The following is a 20472-nucleotide window of genomic DNA, read 5'->3' on the forward strand; positions in this document are numbered from 1 at the left end:
TAGGGGTACCAAAAAAGATCATAAGGTTAACCAAGATATGCATAGAAAACTCTAAAACCAAAGTTAGGGTAGGAAAGAACAACACCGAGGCATTCTCCATTAACAATGGCCTAAAACAGGGCGATGGACTTTCACCATTGCTTTTCAACATAGTGCTGGACATGGCCATTAAAGAAGCGAATATTGGCTTGGAAATATTTACAAATAAGGGCCCAGAAATGATTTTGGCATATGCCGATGACATTGATACGGTAGGAAGCACGATTAAAACAAAAGAAATGTTCATGAACATAGAGAAGGAGACCAAGAAGGTAGGACTCATGATCAACGAGGACAAGACCAAATATATGTGGGCCGGACGGAGAGCAGGAAGGGGCAGAATAGGACAGAACATAACCATGGACACCCACAATTTTGAATGCGTAAACCAATTTCAGTACCTAGGAGCAGTTATAACTTCGGATAACGATATCACCAGCGAAATAAAAGCAAGAATACAAAAGGGCAATAAATGTTTTTTCGCTTTGCAGAACCTGTTTAAGTCCCGACTGATATCTAGGAACTCAAAACTACGGATATATTCGGCAGTAATCAAGCCAATCGTAATGTATGGCTCGGAAACATGGACAATGACAAAGCAGAACGAACTAGTGTTAAGACGCTTTGAACGAAGGATGTTGCGGAAAATCTTTGGACCAACAATAGATGAGAGAACGGGTCAATATCGAATAAGAACGAATGCGGAGCTTAACGACATGTACAAAAGACCGAGTTTAGTAAACGAAATAAAAGCACAAAGGCTCAGGTGGGCTGGACACGTGCAGAGATCGCCGAATGAACGTCTTGTAAAGAGGATATGGGAAGAAAACCCAGCAGGAAAGAGACCCTTAGGAAGACCAAGGCTCAGATGGAGGGACAATATCGAAGAGGATGTAAAAATCTTGGGAGTACGGAACTGGAAGGAGGTTGTGTTGGACAGGGACAGATGGAGACGAGTCGTAGATGCAGCTAAGACCCACGAAGGGTTGTGATGCTACGGAAAAAAAATATATATATATAACAATGCCAATTACACTAAAGTTCTAAATGCTCTACAAAACCACATTGTATGAAAAGGAAAGGAAAAAGACAAAAACTGTACATAAAAAGCAAAAAAATTGACTCATGTAATATCAACTTTACAAGAAACTGTTTATATTGATATTTAAATGCGGCGGATAATGTTTTTAAATTGTGCGGAATATTTTTAATCAAAATATAATTATTATAAGTGAAACACCTTTCATAGTAGACTGTGCTATGGGGTGGAGGGGATATGTAGCACCGAAAAGATTGTGCACATCTGTACAATATCGAATTTTATATGTTAGATACGATTTTTTATGAAACAACACATCTGCGTGTAAAGTTCTGCGCTTCTCCATAGACAGCCATTTCGTTTTCTTTAATTTATAAGAGACAGGTTCTCTACGGCGAATGCCATAAATTAATAGAAGGCACGCTTCCTGGATGTACTCTGTATTCTGTGGCTGTCTATATAAACTGACTAAGAACAAGTGAATGCGTCAGTCTGATCTAAGATTGGAGTATGGCATTTAGATACATTTGTTGACGCGAGACTCCTGCTCTGATTGGAATATGGAACATCATCGTCACCGCTTTTGATTTTAATGTTTTGACACAATCTATCAGTATGTGTGCCCAATAACAAAAATTTTGAGTTCGTTGCATTTATTAACAAGTTATGTCCTTCAGCAAAACGCAAAATCCTCGTTAATATAAAGTTGAGCGATCTTGACGTCTTTCGGGAAAAATGAAATATATATTTGTCTGTGATCCGCATTTTGCAGTTTTTAATGAAACAATTAATATTACATGTGTAAATTGAAGATCATAACAGGCCCAAAATTGACCCCTGTGTTATTTAGTAAGTTTTGACTACCAAGATTTGTCTCTGCATACTGAACTCCATCCTCTAAATAATTTTGGTTATCTTCCGTCATTTGATAATTCATAATTTTTTATATTACTTTAGAAAGTATCGGTAAAATACTTATATACTGTCTTTATTATTTGTTACATATTTTATATATTTCTTTATTGCTTATAAACTTCTTCTTCCCATTTCATTGCTTTTTCTTGCTAGTCTGGGATTGGAACATTTCTCTTCCAGAAAAATATGTATTTACTACTATCACTGCATTTGCTATAGTTGCTATGATGGAACAAATACAGAGAGTCCCATTTTCGATGGGGTGGTATATGCGGTTTTCTATATAACTGTTGGGGTAGAAATCATTATCATCATCTTTACATCTTCGATATTATTGTTTATTTTGTTTTTTTCCAAAAATACGAAGTGGCTTTGAATGCATGCAAATAACAATATCATTTGAATTTTTAAATTAGTATAGACTGTGGTTAATGTATTGGAAATATACAGAAAACTTTGGGACTTGGGGTCAATTTTAAATTATTAGTCTGAAAACATTTGTGGTCTTAACGTTTTCCCAATCTTTCTATTTTTATTTAGAAAGGTTCAATTTGGAAAAGCAGCATAGCTTAATATACGCAGCATATATTTTTGAAAAGCCCGCATTATCCTTAATCTATTTCAATACCAAAACTAAACAAGCAATTAAGCAATATTTGATATTTTTTTCGATTTCCGTGGGAGTTACCGTGAGGCACGTAGAAACAACCGGCCGTACAGTTTAGTTATCATGGCTAATTCAATTGTTATGAGAATAAAAAAAGCATTTGATTTGCACATTCAGATTCAGATTTTAAAAAAATGTCGGATTTTTAAGATTTTAAGATAAAAGTAACTTATATGGTCAGTCTGTTTGTTCCAAAGTAACAAATTTTCAGAACCTCTGTATTTCACAAAAAAAGCAATGCTTTGTAATGTTTTCCATTATTAGCAAAATTGGGACAACTAGTTCATATCAAAGTAAAGTAACATATTTATTTGGCAATCAGAATGAACTGAAATTTATATTTCTTAAACAATAAATGGGTTAGTTTAAAGCTTCAGAATGGATAACATTCGATGAACTTTGCTCTAACCCGCCTTATATTCCCAGTGTGACGTATGTATTGGTGCATTCAACAGACGAAATGAAGGGCCATTCTCATTCTAATCTTTTCGGTCGAACGGTCTTCTGCGTATAATCAAAGATCGTCAACAATACCGCTCTTTAAGCCGCGTTCACGTCCGTAAAGACTACTTCTAATTCGAAAATAGATTCAACTGTTCTAGTTGCTAGAATTTAGTCAATTGAGTGACCGAATAATTTGCCAACATCAATTCCACGATTTAACCGCAATATACGGGATTTTATTTCTAATTTTAATTTCGTGTAAACATTTTTCTTACATTCTTATATAAAGCCTGAACACATTGACAACAGTCAATATATCATCAGTTTTTAAAATCTAAAGATCGGATTGGTCCCAAATGCGTAACTTTATGATAATAATAATAACAAAGAGAGAGAGTCAGTCTTCAACTCCTTGAGAATGCTTGTCGCTTATATTAAGAACATTAGTTTTGGTTAGTTTGATAATATTTTTGACATTTCATGCTGTCTCAATTCTGTCTCAATTTCGACATTCGGTTGCAATCGCAGCTCAAGCATAATTCCGCTCAAGACGCTGCTTCAGTTTACAACGCTATCAAACCTTACAATAAACTATCTCGTCCACTTAGATTTGTTAAATTTTTTATATATTTCTTTATTGTTTATAAACTTTCTCTTCCCATTTCATTGCTTTTCGTTAGTTAATTTCTGTTGTGCTTCAAATACCACTATTTTTCGTTTTTCTTTTTACGCATTGTGTGAATTTTTGTGATGTACTATATTTCTACAGTCATCTAATATTGTAGATGAAGTATAACGTATATTAATGTATTGCGTTTTACCAACTAAATGCTGGTTATTATTATGAACAACAAGATTTAATTATAAATTTTGTTAAATTGGTGTTAAATTTTAAAAAACTTTTTTGGTCTGCCTGTTTTCATATTTAAATAAATTGCGCAGGACTTAAAGCAGATACTAACACTTATTATTTCTCGTACAAAATCTAGTATGATTAAAGATAAACAACCTTGAGAGTTGATTAAGATATCGCTGAAATTTATTTTCGAATGCCATAAGCTTTAATATGTAGGTGAGGATAAACATCCTGCGGTAATACTTTAAGCAAATTTCTGCGGTTAGTTCTTAACGAAGCGATTATTAAACCTGTCGTTAAAATATAGATGTTTTTCCTACTTAAATCATCGCGTTCCTAACAATGAAGCTACGGGGTCTATTTAATAATAGAAGTCTTATTAGTATCAGATGTGTAGAAAAAACAGGAATAACCAGTTCTGATCATCCGAAGTTTTCAAACACACATCTGTTGCGACAATGCACAACATTAACTGGAACCGTTGACATTTCCAAGCATAAAACTTAGACGTCAATAAAAGAAAGAGTGGATATCACATCACAATTTGCATTAAAAAAATTTACCATGCAGGATTTTTTAGGGGAGAGAACTTCATTTAGACAGCATATGATGTGACAGTTCCCGATTGTTTTGAAGTTACTGTGATTTGGAAATTCTTTAAGGAATTAACTGACTTCAGAGCAATGTTTACGTCCCATTCAAGTTTATCTAATTTCATGAACTTCACTCAATGAATCTATCTTTTAAGAATATTTTCACCTGTTTTGTTGATTACAGGAAGGCATTTAGATCATGCTGGACATTGGGCTAGATGAACCAGCCATAATAATCATTAGCAATACATACGGGAGCTGTAGGCAATTCCATTGTTATAGAAACATTACCCGCATTACCACCAACGAAGCTATCCTTCAAAACGTAAAGAGTTACATCTACCTACGCAGAGAAGCAAGAAGTAAGTTCTCAGCTGGACCAATCAAAAGAGATCAGGAGACACATTGAAATCTCCAGAATGGAAAATGCCACCCGAAGCTCTGCCATAAGGCTTCGAAATCTAAAATGTTATATCTGGGCCATGCTCCTGTATGGATGTTATACATGGACTCTTAAACAAGAAGACATCCAACGTTGAAAGACGCTGCATTAGAAATACAAGGGACTAGACACACAGCGGAAACAGTTTGACAAGGTTCAAAACAGAAAGGTATTTGCAATGGTGGTCGCCAACCTCAATAGAGAAGGCGCACAGGAAAAAAAGGAATCATATTAACTGGCCACCTTATTCGTTCGATTTGACGCAATTAAATTACATTTTATATGATTGTTAGATACGTAATGTGTGTATTTAATCTGCAAATATACTCCAAAAATTAGAAACTTGCCGGAAAGTTGGTGAAAATTACCTGAAATCATATGTAAATCTTCAAATAAAACATATTGTGTTTCGTTTCAAGTCAGTTCAGTTCAAGTTGAAGTACATCATTGATACGAAATTGTCGTAAACTAGGTGAACGCAAAGAAAGAATTACTGTGATTTGTTGAGAATTTTCGACAATTCATTTGATCGTGAAAGTGTAACGTTCGAGCGTGACTGCTTTTGTTTAGTATTATCTTTGCTCAAAATAAATGGAGATCTACTTGATGACAATTCAGCAGAATATTTGGACATAATTTATAGTGTACAAACATTAACCAAATACCGAAACAAAAACAAGTTCAAAAATATGATTGACGTTCAACTCTTTATATAACATTTGTCGGGACCACAAAGTTATCAGCACCTCCTCGTACATAGAGATACATTAATAAATTAGTCCCGATGAACAGTTTATAATAAAAATAATAAACGGGTTAATTATGACCACATATTTTGGTATTTTTGATTATAATATTTACAATTTAACCCGAAAATCCTTCGTCAAGGTGATTCTTGATCGTGTAAACGTTGAATGTTTACTTACGTATGAATTATAATAACCATATGCGTAAGAAGTGGGCCACTTTAACCAAGTACACGTACTTAAGGAGTCGTGTTTATAAAATAACTATTTTAAACACACTAAGTGGTTGGTATTGCAGCGGTTTTTTAAGTGGTTCGCTTCCTCGTATTTAATGTTAGGTACTTGTTTACGAGATTACTTCTTTAAATCATGTTTTTGGAAGATAATCGAAGGTGCTCTGACGTAGGAGCTTCGAGTGTCGATAATTGACCATCCGTCTCTTTCGGATGTTTAAGTTGCTACAAAAATAAATGAATCCCTGAACGTGTGTGTTTTATTTATTATTAATTTTTTATTCCTGCAAAAATAAAATAATTTTTTTGAAGAAATTTCAGCAAACTGTGGAACTTGGGGGCTTCTTCGAAGAGAGAGTGCAGACCCGATGTAGGAGAAATTCAGAAGCAGTGTACCCTGGAAAAGAAAATTGTTGTGCATAATCTGCTGTTGTTTTTTTAGTTTTATGATATTTTCCACCATAGTGCAACATGTGGCTTTTTAAAATATATTGTTACATTTGAAAAGACACTCAATATCTCGAATAATTAATAATACAGGTTTTGCAACAAACTTATCCAATATGCAACTCTGTTCACAATAACGGCAAACCAATATGGATCAAAGGCCACTGAAGTAGAGAGAATCTGAAAAGAGGGAAATATCGCACAAATATAAACTCAATGGAAGTGGCAAACATCAGCCTATACGGGAATTCTATTTAAAGTTCTTAAGAACCAGCAAAGAGCAACTTTCCCGAATTTCAATATATGACAGCGAAAATGAAACAATTCAAACAAAATTTTTGCTTTTCATCACCTATCAAAATTAAATCATAAAAAAATCAAATTAAAGCTTCTTAAGGAATGGAAAAGGTCACAAGGCGATTCAGGTCGCTAAAGAAATTGGAATCGTTCGATCTATTGATATTTCGTAATCATCGTATATCCTACAGATCGTATTACCATACACAAAAGCGATACTGAGATACACATCATCAGACATTACAAGTACCGTATACCGCAATCAATAGCAGGATCAAACTATTCAGGGGCGCCGTGATCAAAGTCAAAATGGCCTTGTTATTAGCCAACGTCCGTAACCGGTAGAGTAATGGAAGAACGTCTCTTACAAACGCTTAATCGTGTTGACACATAAACTTATTTTAGAGTATCTTGCTTCTAAAACAAAAAGAAACTCTAAATTGCTTTTATTCATAAATCTAAGTCTGTTACTAAGTAAGTTACTTAAAATGGAAAGAGAAATCCTATCAATGCTCATTCTGCTGAAAAAGAAACGTCTTTAACGTTTTCCGCTTATGAAACAAAAATAGTATGGCTATTATGCAACAAGTTTAATAAACGATACTTTAGCCACGAGTTGTATTTGGTACTTTTAAAAAATATATCGAAACATCCGATCGCTTCGAAACCCGTGACTAAAGTACCAGAGAAGTATGAAGTGATTATAGCTAACGAAGTTGAACATCTAAAATGACACCGCCCATGCTTGATCGATGCATGATCGGGTATTTTATAGTAAGGAGTAAAAAGAAGACAATTGTATGGTACCCGAATCTAAAAAAAAATTGATTGTTCAATTTGAAGTTTTAATATTAGCATTCTTGTCGGATAGATCTTCCTTTCTTTTAATAATTTCTCATTTTTTAATGTCCCCTCTTTTAATTTTTAAAATTATTTGTACATAGTTGCATGCTGCTTCAGTCCTGAAGCTGTTCTAGTTTGAATGAAAATTCTAGACAATTACGGTATCTTCCACTGTCTGTACTGAGATACTGCTACCTAAAAGGCACAAATTTCTTGTATTGTAAAAATGGTTCATGTTTTAAATAAATTGAAATTAGTGCAAATATATAACAAACAATAAAAATTTCGTGTAAATGTCTAAATGTTTTATTACGCACGGAAAGCGCGATTTATAAATCTATATCGTAACAATTAATGTAATTATCCTCAACTGTTCATTTTGAAATTAACAAGGAAGAATGGAACTGACACGTGTCAGCAGAATAACATTTGTAAAGGGTGAATTTCACCGAAGCGATTAGGAGACAAGGTAATTTCCTGTTTTATCAACAATTCGACGTCGCCTGAGTTGAAAAATATTCTACTTAAATAAAAAATAGAAATTGAAAAAAAATTGTGTATGATTAAAATTTGCGGAGTAACGAGTTTTCCTTTTTGCAAACACACGAACTTTTTGAGATTTTCCTAAAACCAGCAATCTTTTAAGATGTCATTTTCTAAAACCGTCATCTACTCAATATTTTGTTATTGACAATATATTGGATATTCGCAAATTCGAAAACCCACCCATATTATTTTTTACACTTCAATATTTGAAATTAATTATTTATTAATTAAATTATTAATGAATGAATTTTAATAATACTGTTTGTTGATGAAACTCCATATGCAATTTGTGACTTCAACGAAATATCTGATCCAATTAGTTCCATTGAGAATTTAATTGCCTAAATGTATTGTAAAACTTTTGAAGTAAACCCATAAAAAAATAAAATCGAATAAAGGACGTTTCAAAATTTCCACTCAAATGATGGAAGAATTTTTAAAATATTATCAATATCACTGATATTCACCTAAGATTCGTATTCCCCAGGATGATAAAATCATTAAACAAACAATTATATCACTTTGAAAATGCATCAGGAAACCAAAAATAAGGAATAAAATTCATGCAGTAAATAATAATAAATACAATCAGGAAATGAAAACTGTATCGGTAAAGCACTCAATGGCTGAATCATCTCCGGTAAGAAGAAAAATCATAAATCTTGCTCGCAAAAATTCACATGGTAACTCAATTTATTTTGACTTCAGTTTAATCAATAAACGTTCTTACAAAATTCGGACTTCCACCCTTAAAACCTAATTGAAAATTGTTGAAAAACACCTCCATGCAGTAATATCTTCAATTATTGACCACTGTAAATGGTATCTACGTTTTCTAAGGTTGGAGGATAAACCGCAGAACTATAAAATCAAAATCAAAGTGTTTTTACCTACACAGAGTCGAAGACAAAATTTTGCTTTTGTAATTTAAGAGAAAATTAATCGGGTTAAAAATTGCTTACAATCTATTTGACAAACAGGAAACAATATTTTGATGATTTTTTAATTTGTCAATGAGAATAGCATGAAAGAGTATAAATTGCAATTAATTTCAGATTGGTTAACTTCTAAATTTGAACTACTAACGTTGAACCGACGATATTTGGGAATCTCAATTAAAATGTTCAACTGAAAATAAATTTCATAAAATCCAGATAGCGAACTAGTTTTCTGGCTCTTGGGCTGTGAAATAAAATGCCCGAGAAAGGCAAACCTTCATTCAATAATTAAATTAAATCGCAAAACTAACTCGAAAAAAACGCTTGTTTTCATATAAAAATCTATTGTGTCCCTTACTCATAAAACTCTTCTTCTTTCTTGCTCACTCCCCACTGTCACATATTCCGTAGTTAAGGCTTCTAAACGGTTTATTTAAAAAAAATGAATACTCAAACATCTGTCATGACATCTGCCAAATTTTCCTTCCTTTTCTATTTTATGGTGATCTGTCTAACCTGTAAAAAATACTAGCAACAATATTACAAATTAAAGCAATAATATATAATACAACAAGTTTGATAAACGACATTTTTGTCACGAGTTTGTTGACACTTTCATAAACGAGTGACTAAAGAAGTTTAACTATTAGTTTTAAAGAAACATCCACAGGCTACTGCAATAACCTTTACAAATCTTCTGGATTCTGGATATTATAAAACAAATAGCTTTTTTCTACTCCCGTCTGTAAAATACCTAATTACCCACCGATCTAGCATGCGGGAAGCGTAACTTTACCACGTGAGTTTGGTTTCCCATGAATCCGAGCCACTTCGGACATTTCCGGGATTTTACCGCACGGATTTGGGAGCAATCGGATGTTTTCGGAGATATTTCCCATTCAATCAATTCTGACGGTCATGTCAGTGAATGTATTCGTATTGTTTTGCATAAATGTACCCAAAAACTAACGGTCGTAGAAAAATTATAGAATGCAATACATTCGGTAAACTTTTTAACTCACAGATCTGCCTAAATATGGTTAGTTTACACAATAATGATAATACGTAATTAAGAATCTATTTCTACCTGTAGATAGACGTTGAAATATTATTGTATATTGTATTTGACAAAGGCACGGTGTTGCGGAAACAGCTGTCATACACTAATATATAACTGAAAATCTGAACATTTTCGTTCTAATTTAATTGTGTTAAATGGAATTTACTTGCATGTTCCGTACGCTTTCTTCGTGCAAAATTTGGTATTTTAGAGTAGAAAGTTCAAAAAAACCATTTACTCATTACCTTACAGGTACATTAATACTCGATAAATAATGATATTTTTAGATTTCAAAAGTTTAATGAGTTTCGTTTGCAATTATTTCCTTAAGTACCACTAAAACATTTATTTTCATGTTCTTAAAAATATAACCTCCTAAGAATCTCAATATTTTTTCGCATTAGATCTCCAACCTCAGGTATTTTTTTAATCCTGTCTCTCAAATATAATTCTCGTTGTTTTGCAAAATGTACCAAAAAATTAATGGTTGCTGAAAAAGTATAATATGCAACAAGTTGATAAACATCTTCGTTAAGGTCTCCATCCTCTGAGGCCGGTCGCACCAACTCAAACTTGTGGCTAAAGTAGCGTTTATCAAACTTGTTATATAATATACTTTTCTATTCTTTAGATGTAGATGTCTAATGACGATATTTGTAGATATAATTACAGTGCAATTTACGTTTAGATTTTAAAGTTTTAGTACTATAAATTTACATACTACGTAGAATGTAGCAGTGTAACAACGCCCCATTCCCTAAGGAGTGGGAAACATTATTTAAAGCAAGTGTAAAATTTCTTATCTCCTACTCTAAAATTAAGGAGCTCTGGTCTAAATATCCTAGTCACCAATACTTTCCTAATATTTTAGCGGCAAAGATTCTATTTAATTGGTGAAAGGCTGGGCATCGAATTATTTACTTCTCCCCGTAATTCTCACTAGTAAATAATAAAAACTTCGGTTACTTGTCCCTGATACGACAACTTGCATTAAACTTAGTTTCCTTGGTCCCTCCTTCTTTCCACAAACGAGTGAACAAGCTGTAGCCGGTTTACTCGTGAGAGTGAAGGAGGGAGAACCTATCGTAACCCCGAAACGTACACGAGTGGGTGTCGGGATTAATTTAGGGACGTTGTCGACTCTTTCAGTCTTGTTTTAGATCTTGTTCGATTGACAAAACGGGACACTTGGTCGTAAATCGTAAAAGCTCGCGAGATCTGGAAAATGGAAGAAGAAAATTCAAATTCGGAATGTGCGTTGTTGGCATTTAAATCCACAGAGAAGAGGCCGACAAGTGCTGTGACACCTTTTTCAATTAACGATATTTTGAGCAACAAGGAAGATGTCAAAGTTGGCAGGACTGGTGTACAGGAAGCGGCTTTGGATATGTCTAAGAATCACAAAATTAACGGAGAAGGTATTCGTAAATTATCTTTGACGCAGTTTTTTTATTGTCGTAGCCGAATTACTAATCCCTAGTGGTTAATAATCTTTAGTTGTTAATTACTTATTATTAAATTTTAAATATTTAAGGAAAAAAAACAATTTATGATTAGTCAAAAACATATTTTTTCATTTAATCAGGTAAAATAACCCACAAATCAAAAGTTAACCATAATACACTTATATAGTAATTTTAAGATAAGTTTGATTGAGGGTCGTCCACAATAATTTAAATTAACGTTAAAGAGAGTTAAAGGAGTTAAAAAGGAGTGAAATAGTACCAGACTCTTTTGAACCGTTAGTTTTGGTTAGTTGCATGAAATTTGAAACCCTCTGTTGTGAAATTTATTTATTTGTTTATTTCGTTACTCGACATAATGTTACAACATTACAACTTACATTACTATTCCTAGATAACAATTATTAAAAGGTCTACACGAAAGGATGGATTTGCTTAATCAGGCATTATAGTCTTGGAACCGGTCAATTGATTACTTTTTAATTGACTAGTCAAAAAATATTTTAATGTAGTGATAATATGTATTTTATAATAAATTATTACCCGTCTGTGATGTCCAAATTAGCTTCCTTATACTTAGCGATTGGGAGAATCCCAATAATAATATCGACTCCATTTGGATCCCAGAAGGACGCGACAGCGACGTAACGCACAATATAAATAAATGTAAATTTCATGGTATTTTAAACATTATTTCAGTCAATTGACCAGTCAATTGATACCAATAAAATGGACCGATCAATTCCACAAAAGATTTATTTAACTCATTTGATTTTTTTATCTGATTTGTTTTTTTTTTATCTGATTCTACAAACATGCACTTTGAAATTTTTGATGTTGCTTTTTGAGCTTAAATTTAAGCAGTGTTTACATAATACAGGGTGATTTACTTTTTCAAATAATGTAGGTAATTAATTATTTAATGGAGATACATCATAGAGGATACTCCAAAAAATTGTTTCGAAATTACCTACCTTAATGTAATGTTAATTTTTAGTGACGCCATATGGACCAAATTTACCACTCTGTCTTCCTCAGATGAGTAACAAATTATATAATTATACTTTGACATACTTTGTATGTTTAACGTGATTTGAACAATGAAGGTTTTATGGTAAAAAAATAATTTTTCGCATTTTTCTTGAATGTGGGCCCCTGTAGCTACTAAAAAACGCTTAACAGCAACTTGTATCTCGAAAACTAACTTCTTCAGAATTTATGTTTATAAAATTAATATTAGAAAATGTCCTTTTAAAAAACTGACTGACCCTGTATTTGACTTAGCCAATTTGCGTATTCCAACATTTCAAGGAATGTTTATATTGTCATAAAAAAATGCACTGACTGGTTGAAAAACATTTGCAAGAACGTATAGGTGTTTATTAAAATGAAATTAGTGAAAAATATAATAAATGCAGATTAAGGGCACAACGCAGTTACTTCCTTGAGGCTTCTTAACTAACTACCTCTAAAAAGTCCACTATAAATCCATGAGGCCTATATTTTTCAGAATAACTTAAAAAAAGGCATAAAAGTAACAGCAGCACTTAAATAGCAACAATGAGTCTAAAACTTTTTTTATCCGTTTCAAGTGTCCAATATTTCCTCGCGTATCTCGTTAACTACACTACGTAGGTTAGGGGTTAGAATATCAGACGTAAATAATTTTCACTATTGGAATTAGGAAAATGGAACTGGATTGCAGAAAAATAAATTTTCGGTATTTTAATCACTGGTTTCTTAGCGGCGGAATATTTTCGGTAGATTTTAGTCATGGTATTTTGAGGTTTGAAAGCTCTGAAGGGCGGGTCACACAACAGTCAGTGTTTGCATTCGCGTTGTTTTGCAAAGATGTACCCAAAAACACGTTGATAAACTTCTTCAGCCACTCGCCTTAAGCGCTTGGCTCCGCTCGTGTCAAATCAAACTCGTGACTAAAATGGTATTTAACAAACTTAAAACCTTATGAGTGATTCTAGTTTCTTATACTAAATTGATATAGAAATACGCAAAACCAGTATTTCTGACATTTTTTACTGGAAACTATCTTTTTGACACCTCTAGTTCTTGTAACCACATATAGAAAGAGTTGTAAAGAAAGCATATCAGTAAAATATCATATTGGTTTTAAGTAAATAACCAAATAAATCAAAAATATTATTAATATAACAGATACGTAATAATTGATACGGCTATTATCAATATAACCAAATTCGGTAATAATAAAAAATAAAATCGTACAAAAAAAAATGTCTAATATTTAATATGCTGCTTACCAAATAGTTTGTTGCCTATGACAGCTAGTACGTGTAAATATTTGATTTGGATACAGTTAGGGGTGACAAGTAATAAGACATAATCATTTCAATGTCAATGTGGTGGTTTTGGTAAGTTGTATCCAACGAAGAATGGTAAATTATTCTCTTCGCCTTCTGCTCATACTTCTTTTTTTTATTTTCCTTTGTTAGATTTGTGACTAGTCAAATTATCCATGTACAATAATAGTATTGTCATTACTTTATATAGTTAAAAGTGTCCATTAATCTATTAAAGTGAAACTCAGAAATATTGTTACCAATTACTTAGAAACAAAGTTGGCATTGCTTGTCAGTGACCGAATTCAAAACAAAATTTTGCCTCCCCCCGCTTGGGGTTTCGCTAATTTTCTATTACATTAGGTGTTATTCAAGCTAGAGATAATACTAGTCATTCACAAAACATTATCGGAAAATATGAATTAATAGATATTTTGTCGAAACTCTATGACGTGACAAAAGGTATTACATTCGGTGAATGATACAAGCTGCCACCTATACTTTCGGAGCTTTTAAGCTAAAAGCTTTTTGCACTTTTGGCGTACGTGTTACTTAATTTTAGTAATTGGTCTAATTTAATCGTTTTCTACAAACACACAAAAGATCAGAGGAAGTCGTGCGGCTTCCATTTAAAACGCATTAAAGCATCGAAAATGGATATTGCGACGGTGGCGTTAGATTATTTATTGTGGGAGATAATGGCGCGTTAGAACTAAAAATATATTCTGCGGCGAAAAAATACTAGGTACTACGTTTAAAAAGTACTTTTAACACAAAGAATTTTTTTTTGATTTTTAATATCTCCTTAAATAAAATCAGACATAGAATGGCAGTGATATATTTCGGACTTCTCCGAAATTACTGGCAAATATCATTATTCTATTATCTACTGCATAATAGATAACAACGTGATGAATTTGATTAGTAAGTTAGTTAGTGCATACTGCACTATTTAAAGTTAAGGTTTGCAAAGAATACGAATATCTAATTTCTTGATACAATATTCATACAATATTAGTTTACAGCCATAACTATTCCAACGTTCTGGGCCGTATAAGTTGAGGTGTAGTTAGTATTATATCACAAGGTTTTGTATTTTGTAATCATTTTATTAGATGCTACTTAAAAAAATGTAGATATGGTTGGTAGCTATATGCCCTCTACCTTTTTCACAAAAAAAATGTTACTTTTTGGTATATAAGGGCTAATTTCAGTTGCCAATAAAAATAAATTGAACCAAACAGGTAGGATTAACTAAAACTAACGAAAACAAATTTTACGTGAACGCAGTCGTCCGGATGACATTTTGGTTGACGTTATTGAAAATTGGAAAAATCAATTTATCACCCAAATATGAAATTTAGAAAAAATACATTATCTTAAGATCTGGTAAATACATCAAAAAACGTTTGCTACATATGTACATTTCGAATAAAGAAAGTATGTTTTACCACTCTGTATATGAAAAATTATGCAATTTAAAAACCTCTGCAAGAAACAAGTAAAAAAACAATTTTACTAATTTTACGTGAACTCAGTCGCCAGGAAGGCATTTTACTTCAAAGAGTTAAAGTAATTGACAGTTGGGAAAATCAATTTAACACCGAAATATGAAATATAGAAAAAAATATATTTTTCTAATCCCGTCTGAAAAATGTCTAATTACACACCGATCTAGCGTGCGGAAGTGTCACTTTACCACGTCAGTTTCGTTTCCCACGGATCCGAGCCACTTCGGACATTTCCGGGATTTTACCGCACGGGTTTGGGAGCAATCGGATATTTTCGGAGATATTTCCCACGCCTTGAACTTTAACGTTTCTCAATTTTGACGGTCCGAAACTAACGGTCGTAGAAGAAGTATAGTATGCGACACATTCGGTAAAACTTTTAAGTCACTCGTTTATTAAACACTCGCTCCGCTTGTGTCAAAAAACTCGTGAGTCAAATGCCGTTGCTTAATATACTATATCCCACGATCTGGTAAATACATCAGGAAACGTATAACACATATGTACATTTCGAATGAAGTATGTTTTAACACTCTGTATATGAAAAATTATGCAATTTAAAAACCACTGCAAGAAACAAGTAAAAAAACAATTTTACTAATTTTACGTAAACTCAGTCGCCAGGAAGGCATTTTACTTCAAAGAGTTAAAGTAATTGACAGTTGGGAAAATCAATTTAACACCGAAATATGAAATATAGAAAAAAATATATTTTTCTAATCCCTTCTGAAAAATATCTAATTAAACACCGATCTAGCGTGCGGAAGTGTCACTTTACCACGTCAGTTTCGATTCCCACGGATCCGAGCCACTTCGGACATTTCCGGGATTTTACCGCACGGGTTTGGGAGCAATCGGATATTTTCGGAGATATTTCCCACGCCTTGAACTTTAACGTTTGTCAATTTTGACGGTCCGAAACTAACGGTCGTAGAAGAAGTATAGTATGCGACACATTCGGTAAAACTTTTAAGTCACTCGTTTATTAAACACTCGCTCCGCTTGTGTCAAAAAACTCGTGAGTCAAATGCCGTTGCTTAATATACTATATCCCACGATCTGGTAAATACATCAGGAAACGTATAACACATATGTACATTTCGAATGAAGTATGTTTTAACACTCTGTATATGAAAAATTATGCAATTTAAAAACCACTGCAGGAAACAAGTAAAAAAACAATTTTACTAATTTTACGTGAACTCAGTCGCCAGGAAGGCATTTTACTTCAAAGAGTTAAAGTAATTGACAGTTGGGAAAATCAATTTAACACCGAAATATGAAATATAGAAAAAAATATATTTTTCTAATCCCGTCTGAAAAATGTCTAATTACACACCGATCTAGCGTGCGGAAGTGTCACTTTACCACGTCAGTTTCGTTTCCCACGGATCCGAGCCACTTCGGACATTTCCGGGATTATACCGCACGGGTTTGGAAGCAATCGGATATTTTCGGAGATATTTCCCACGCCTTGAATTTTAACGTTTGTCAATTTTGACGACCCGAAACTAAGGGTCAGAAAAGAAGTATAGTATGCAACACATTCAGTAAAACTTTTAAGTCACTCGTTTATTAAACACTCGCTCCGCTTGTGTCAAAAAACTCGTGAGTCAAATATCGTTGCTTAATATACTATATCCCACGATCTGGTAAATACATCAGGAAACGTATAGCACATAGGTACATTTCGAATGAAGTATGTTTTAACACTCTGTATATGAAAAATTATATAATTTATAAACATCTGCAAGCGCAGAGACAAAGCTGGCGAACGCAGAGTTCATATTTTGAAGAACCCGTTTAAGTATCTGCTATAATTTTAGACTTATACAGGACGTCTCAAAATTATACGTCTAAATGTTAACCACCAAATATGATGACAGTTTTTTGTACATATTTTCGAGACCTGTAAAAACATTTAAATAAAATTGAAATATATATAGTTGCTAAACTTGTTACAATCTGTTGAATGTGTAGATTATCTTTATGGGGTTAGTAAACAATTTTGGAGTTTCAGTAACAAACTACTACAGTCGTTGGGACGGATCGCATTCTGAGGTTTGTCAAGTTTGGCGGTCATTCGGTGAATATGTTCCTGATATTTTGCAAAAATGTATCCAAAGAATGGTCGTAGAAATAGTATAATATGTTAAAAAACTTACTGTTTATAAATCTTCTGGATCCCTTTTGCGTCGGTCGGTTGTCGCTGATGTTTCGCCAATCATCCTTTTGGCCTCTTCATAGTTTAATTGAAACTGTTTCATTTAAGTTCTAAAGGACCCAACAGGATGATTAGCGAAACTGATTTTAACATGACAAAAGGACGACTAGCGAACCGACTACTATACTTTTATACCGCATCCATTGCCATTGTAAACATATTAATTAAATAGTTTTAAATTTCAAGAAGTCTTCTCAAAGAAAATGTAAGATTTTCAAAATTTTTTCCGAGATTCCCCCCTGTATTACTCCCGCATAGAGATTATCAAATACTAAGTTTCAATTCATCCAGCAATGGCAAATTTAACACCCTGCGTCTTAAAAACGAAGAGGTGTTGTACTGTAGTTTTTTATTTCTATCCTCAGGTGGAGAAAAAAGTGATTAAAGTATTGCCGTCTAATTTCGGGACATCCTGTCTCTAAAGCACTGCGTCATGGCTATTTATATGCTGGTATAGAGTAGGAGTCGAGTCTAGTAAGTAATATAAATAAACATCACCAACCCACTATCTGGGTGATATGTGGATATAAATCGTCACAATATTTTTTAGCACAACGAATGAACACTGATTTTTCTTAAATTTTTCCCAAGGCTGCCCCCAATATTACTATCACATAAAGATAATCAAATACTAAATTTGCAGATTTGCAAGTTTCGAAAATATTTACAAGAAACCGTAATAATGACACCCCGTGTCTTAAAAACGTCGGCGTAGGTGATAGGTGGTTAATGAATTGGGAGTCTAATCTAGCAATTAATATCAATAAACATCACCAACTCACTGTCAGGGTGATAGTGGGATATAAAGCTTCGCAATTTTTTCGGAGCATAACGAATGAATGCTGATTCTTCTTTAATTGACAGACCCTCAAACAATGTTTTCTTTTTTTTTTTTTAATGTAGATCTTCGCGCATCCACTTTATCTCCCCTCAGCTCAGAGTACGCGACCGAACTACACCAATCGGAAGAAACCGGTCATAGGGATTCCGGCCAACCGAACCGCAAGAAGAGATCGCGGGCCGCTTTTACACACGCCCAAGTGTTCGAGCTGGAACGCAGGTTCAGTCAGCAGAGGTATCTCAGCGGACCCGAAAGGGCGGACTTAGCCGCGGCCTTGAAGCTCACGGAAACACAGGTAAATATAGTGAACTGGTGCGGCAACGGCGTAATAGACAATTGAGGACAATGTTTCAATAGAGAAAAACGGATTAATGGCGATTGTCATCTTTCTCTTGTTTGTTTATATGGGAAAAAGCACGTTCTCGTTGTTTATTTATTGCTATTATTTATTTTCATGAGGCGATTTCCTTAAATTAAACAATTTAAAGGGTATTGTGATTGATTTTTGTATCATAAAATACAAAGTTAAATTTATTTGTCTTCGATTTTGAAAGTCTGTCGACGTCCTCTTCTTCTCGTTAAATGTTTGAGTATCCTACTAGTTTTTTAAAAACATTTTTGTTTAAGATTGAGCTAATTCTTAAAAGTGTACGACACCCCTTTTAAAAGTTCGTGAAGAAGACTGGACGTTTTCTTTTTTCTTAATAATTAATTTTGGATTCTCAAAACCATATTCCTGTCATCTTCCGTTCTGTAGTCGTATTACTTTTTACAATTTAGAGTTAAAATATGATACATAATACAAATAACACAAATAATACCTTAAACTTCAACTTCAACTTCAACAATATTAACGTTAAAAATTAAAAACTAAAAACAGATGTCAATAGACCACATTCGTTTTTGAAAACTGGCCAATTTTGACATTGTTTATTAAAACAAACAATAATAAGAATCGTTTTAAAATATTCTTTCTTTCAGGTTAAAATCTGGTACCAAAACCGACGATACAAAACTAAGCGCAAACAACTCCAAATGCAAGAATCTAATATGCTCAACCCGAACGTCAGAAAGGTAGCCGTTAAGGTTTTAGTGAAGGACGACATGCCTATATTCCTTCAACAAAAATCGCCTATTTACCAGAAGGCACCGTATTACCCTGAAACTACCAGCAAAAATGAATATTTTGTATACGATCAGCTAAATAAGAATATAAATCCGAAATATCCGAAAACAATCCAAGAATCCATGCTAAGTCTTTGTCAACAGTACTCAAGTTCTATGCAGCTTTTCCCTTACTTTAATTATTACCACCCCTCTTTAATTGGGGCGCTGAATCAGCAAGATGAAGATCATGTTTCGGAAACTAGTGAACAAACTTAAAAAGCAAAGTAGATAGTTTTCCATTGTACGTAGCTGTAGAAGTGATATTTGCGATGGGCATTGTAATATTTATGAAAATAAAATTGTTCCTGTTCACTGTAAAACTTCTGTTCCTGTTGTAAAAGATAAATTTTTAGGTAGACGTTACTTTTGTAAATTTCCGTCTTTGTAGCTCCTTAAGCAGCTAATAAAAGTACTTTTTAGCCTTCTAGTCATCGAAAAAATATGTGCACATATCTCCAATGTAATACAAATTCACATAATTATGTACCTTCCGTATATTTGACCAAGAAAACTGGATTGTGTGATAATTAAAACTGATTATATAGATGTCACTCCATTTTAGATTACATTGTAAAATACTGTATATATTATTTAATGTTTTTAGTGGTAAATTGCTGATCATTGATTTTTCTTTCTTAATAAATCGTAAATCTAAATTTGATTTTTTCTAATTTTTGTTCTGCATACCTTATCTTAATAGTTCATTTCTGTGCAATTATTGTGAAAAACAACTCTTTGAAACCAACACAAAAAAAAGTGAACTAAACCCTGTGCTGTTGATGGAAATGGCGACGACTACAAAGAAGAAACAATTGATAGGTCCCTCTTTACGGTTTTCGAGAATGA

At 33.2% G+C, this 20472-nt stretch overlaps 1 protein-coding gene across 1 annotated transcript; it reads left to right on the forward strand.

The window, feature by feature from the left end:
- Positions 1–11288: 11288 nt before the first annotated feature.
- Positions 11289–20266, forward strand: LOC132703651 (homeobox protein koza-like). The gene is made up of 3 exons (XM_060673032.1): positions 11289–11523; positions 18522–18754; positions 19441–20266. The coding sequence occupies exons 1-3, from the start codon at positions 11331–11333 to the stop codon at positions 19840–19842; spliced, it is 828 nt and encodes a 275-aa protein (XP_060529015.1). The 5' UTR covers positions 11289–11330; the 3' UTR covers positions 19843–20266.
- The last annotated feature ends 206 nt before the right edge of the window (positions 20267–20472 follow it).

The sequence above is a fragment of the Cylas formicarius genome, unplaced genomic scaffold (genome assembly GCF_029955315.1).
Source record: "Cylas formicarius isolate icCylForm1 unplaced genomic scaffold, icCylForm1.1 PGA_scaffold_6__28_contigs__length_40554024, whole genome shotgun sequence".
In the NCBI taxonomy this organism is placed as follows: Eukaryota; Metazoa; Arthropoda; class Insecta; order Coleoptera; family Brentidae; genus Cylas; species Cylas formicarius.

What these genes read in the sequence shown, in the direction of transcription:
- LOC132703651 (XM_060673032.1), top strand. Translation starts at nt 11,331, where the DNA reads ATGGAAGAAGAAAATTCAAATTCGGAATGTGCGTTGTTGGCATTTAAA. An exon ending in TCACAAAATTAACGGAGAAG is followed by an intron (nt 11,524 to 18,521) that starts GTATTCGTAAAT and finishes TTTTTAATGTAG; the next exon opens with ATCTTCGCGCATCCACTTTA. An exon ending in TGAAGCTCACGGAAACACAG is followed by an intron (nt 18,755 to 19,440) that starts GTAAATATAGTG and finishes TCTTTCTTTCAG; the next exon opens with GTTAAAATCTGGTACCAAAA.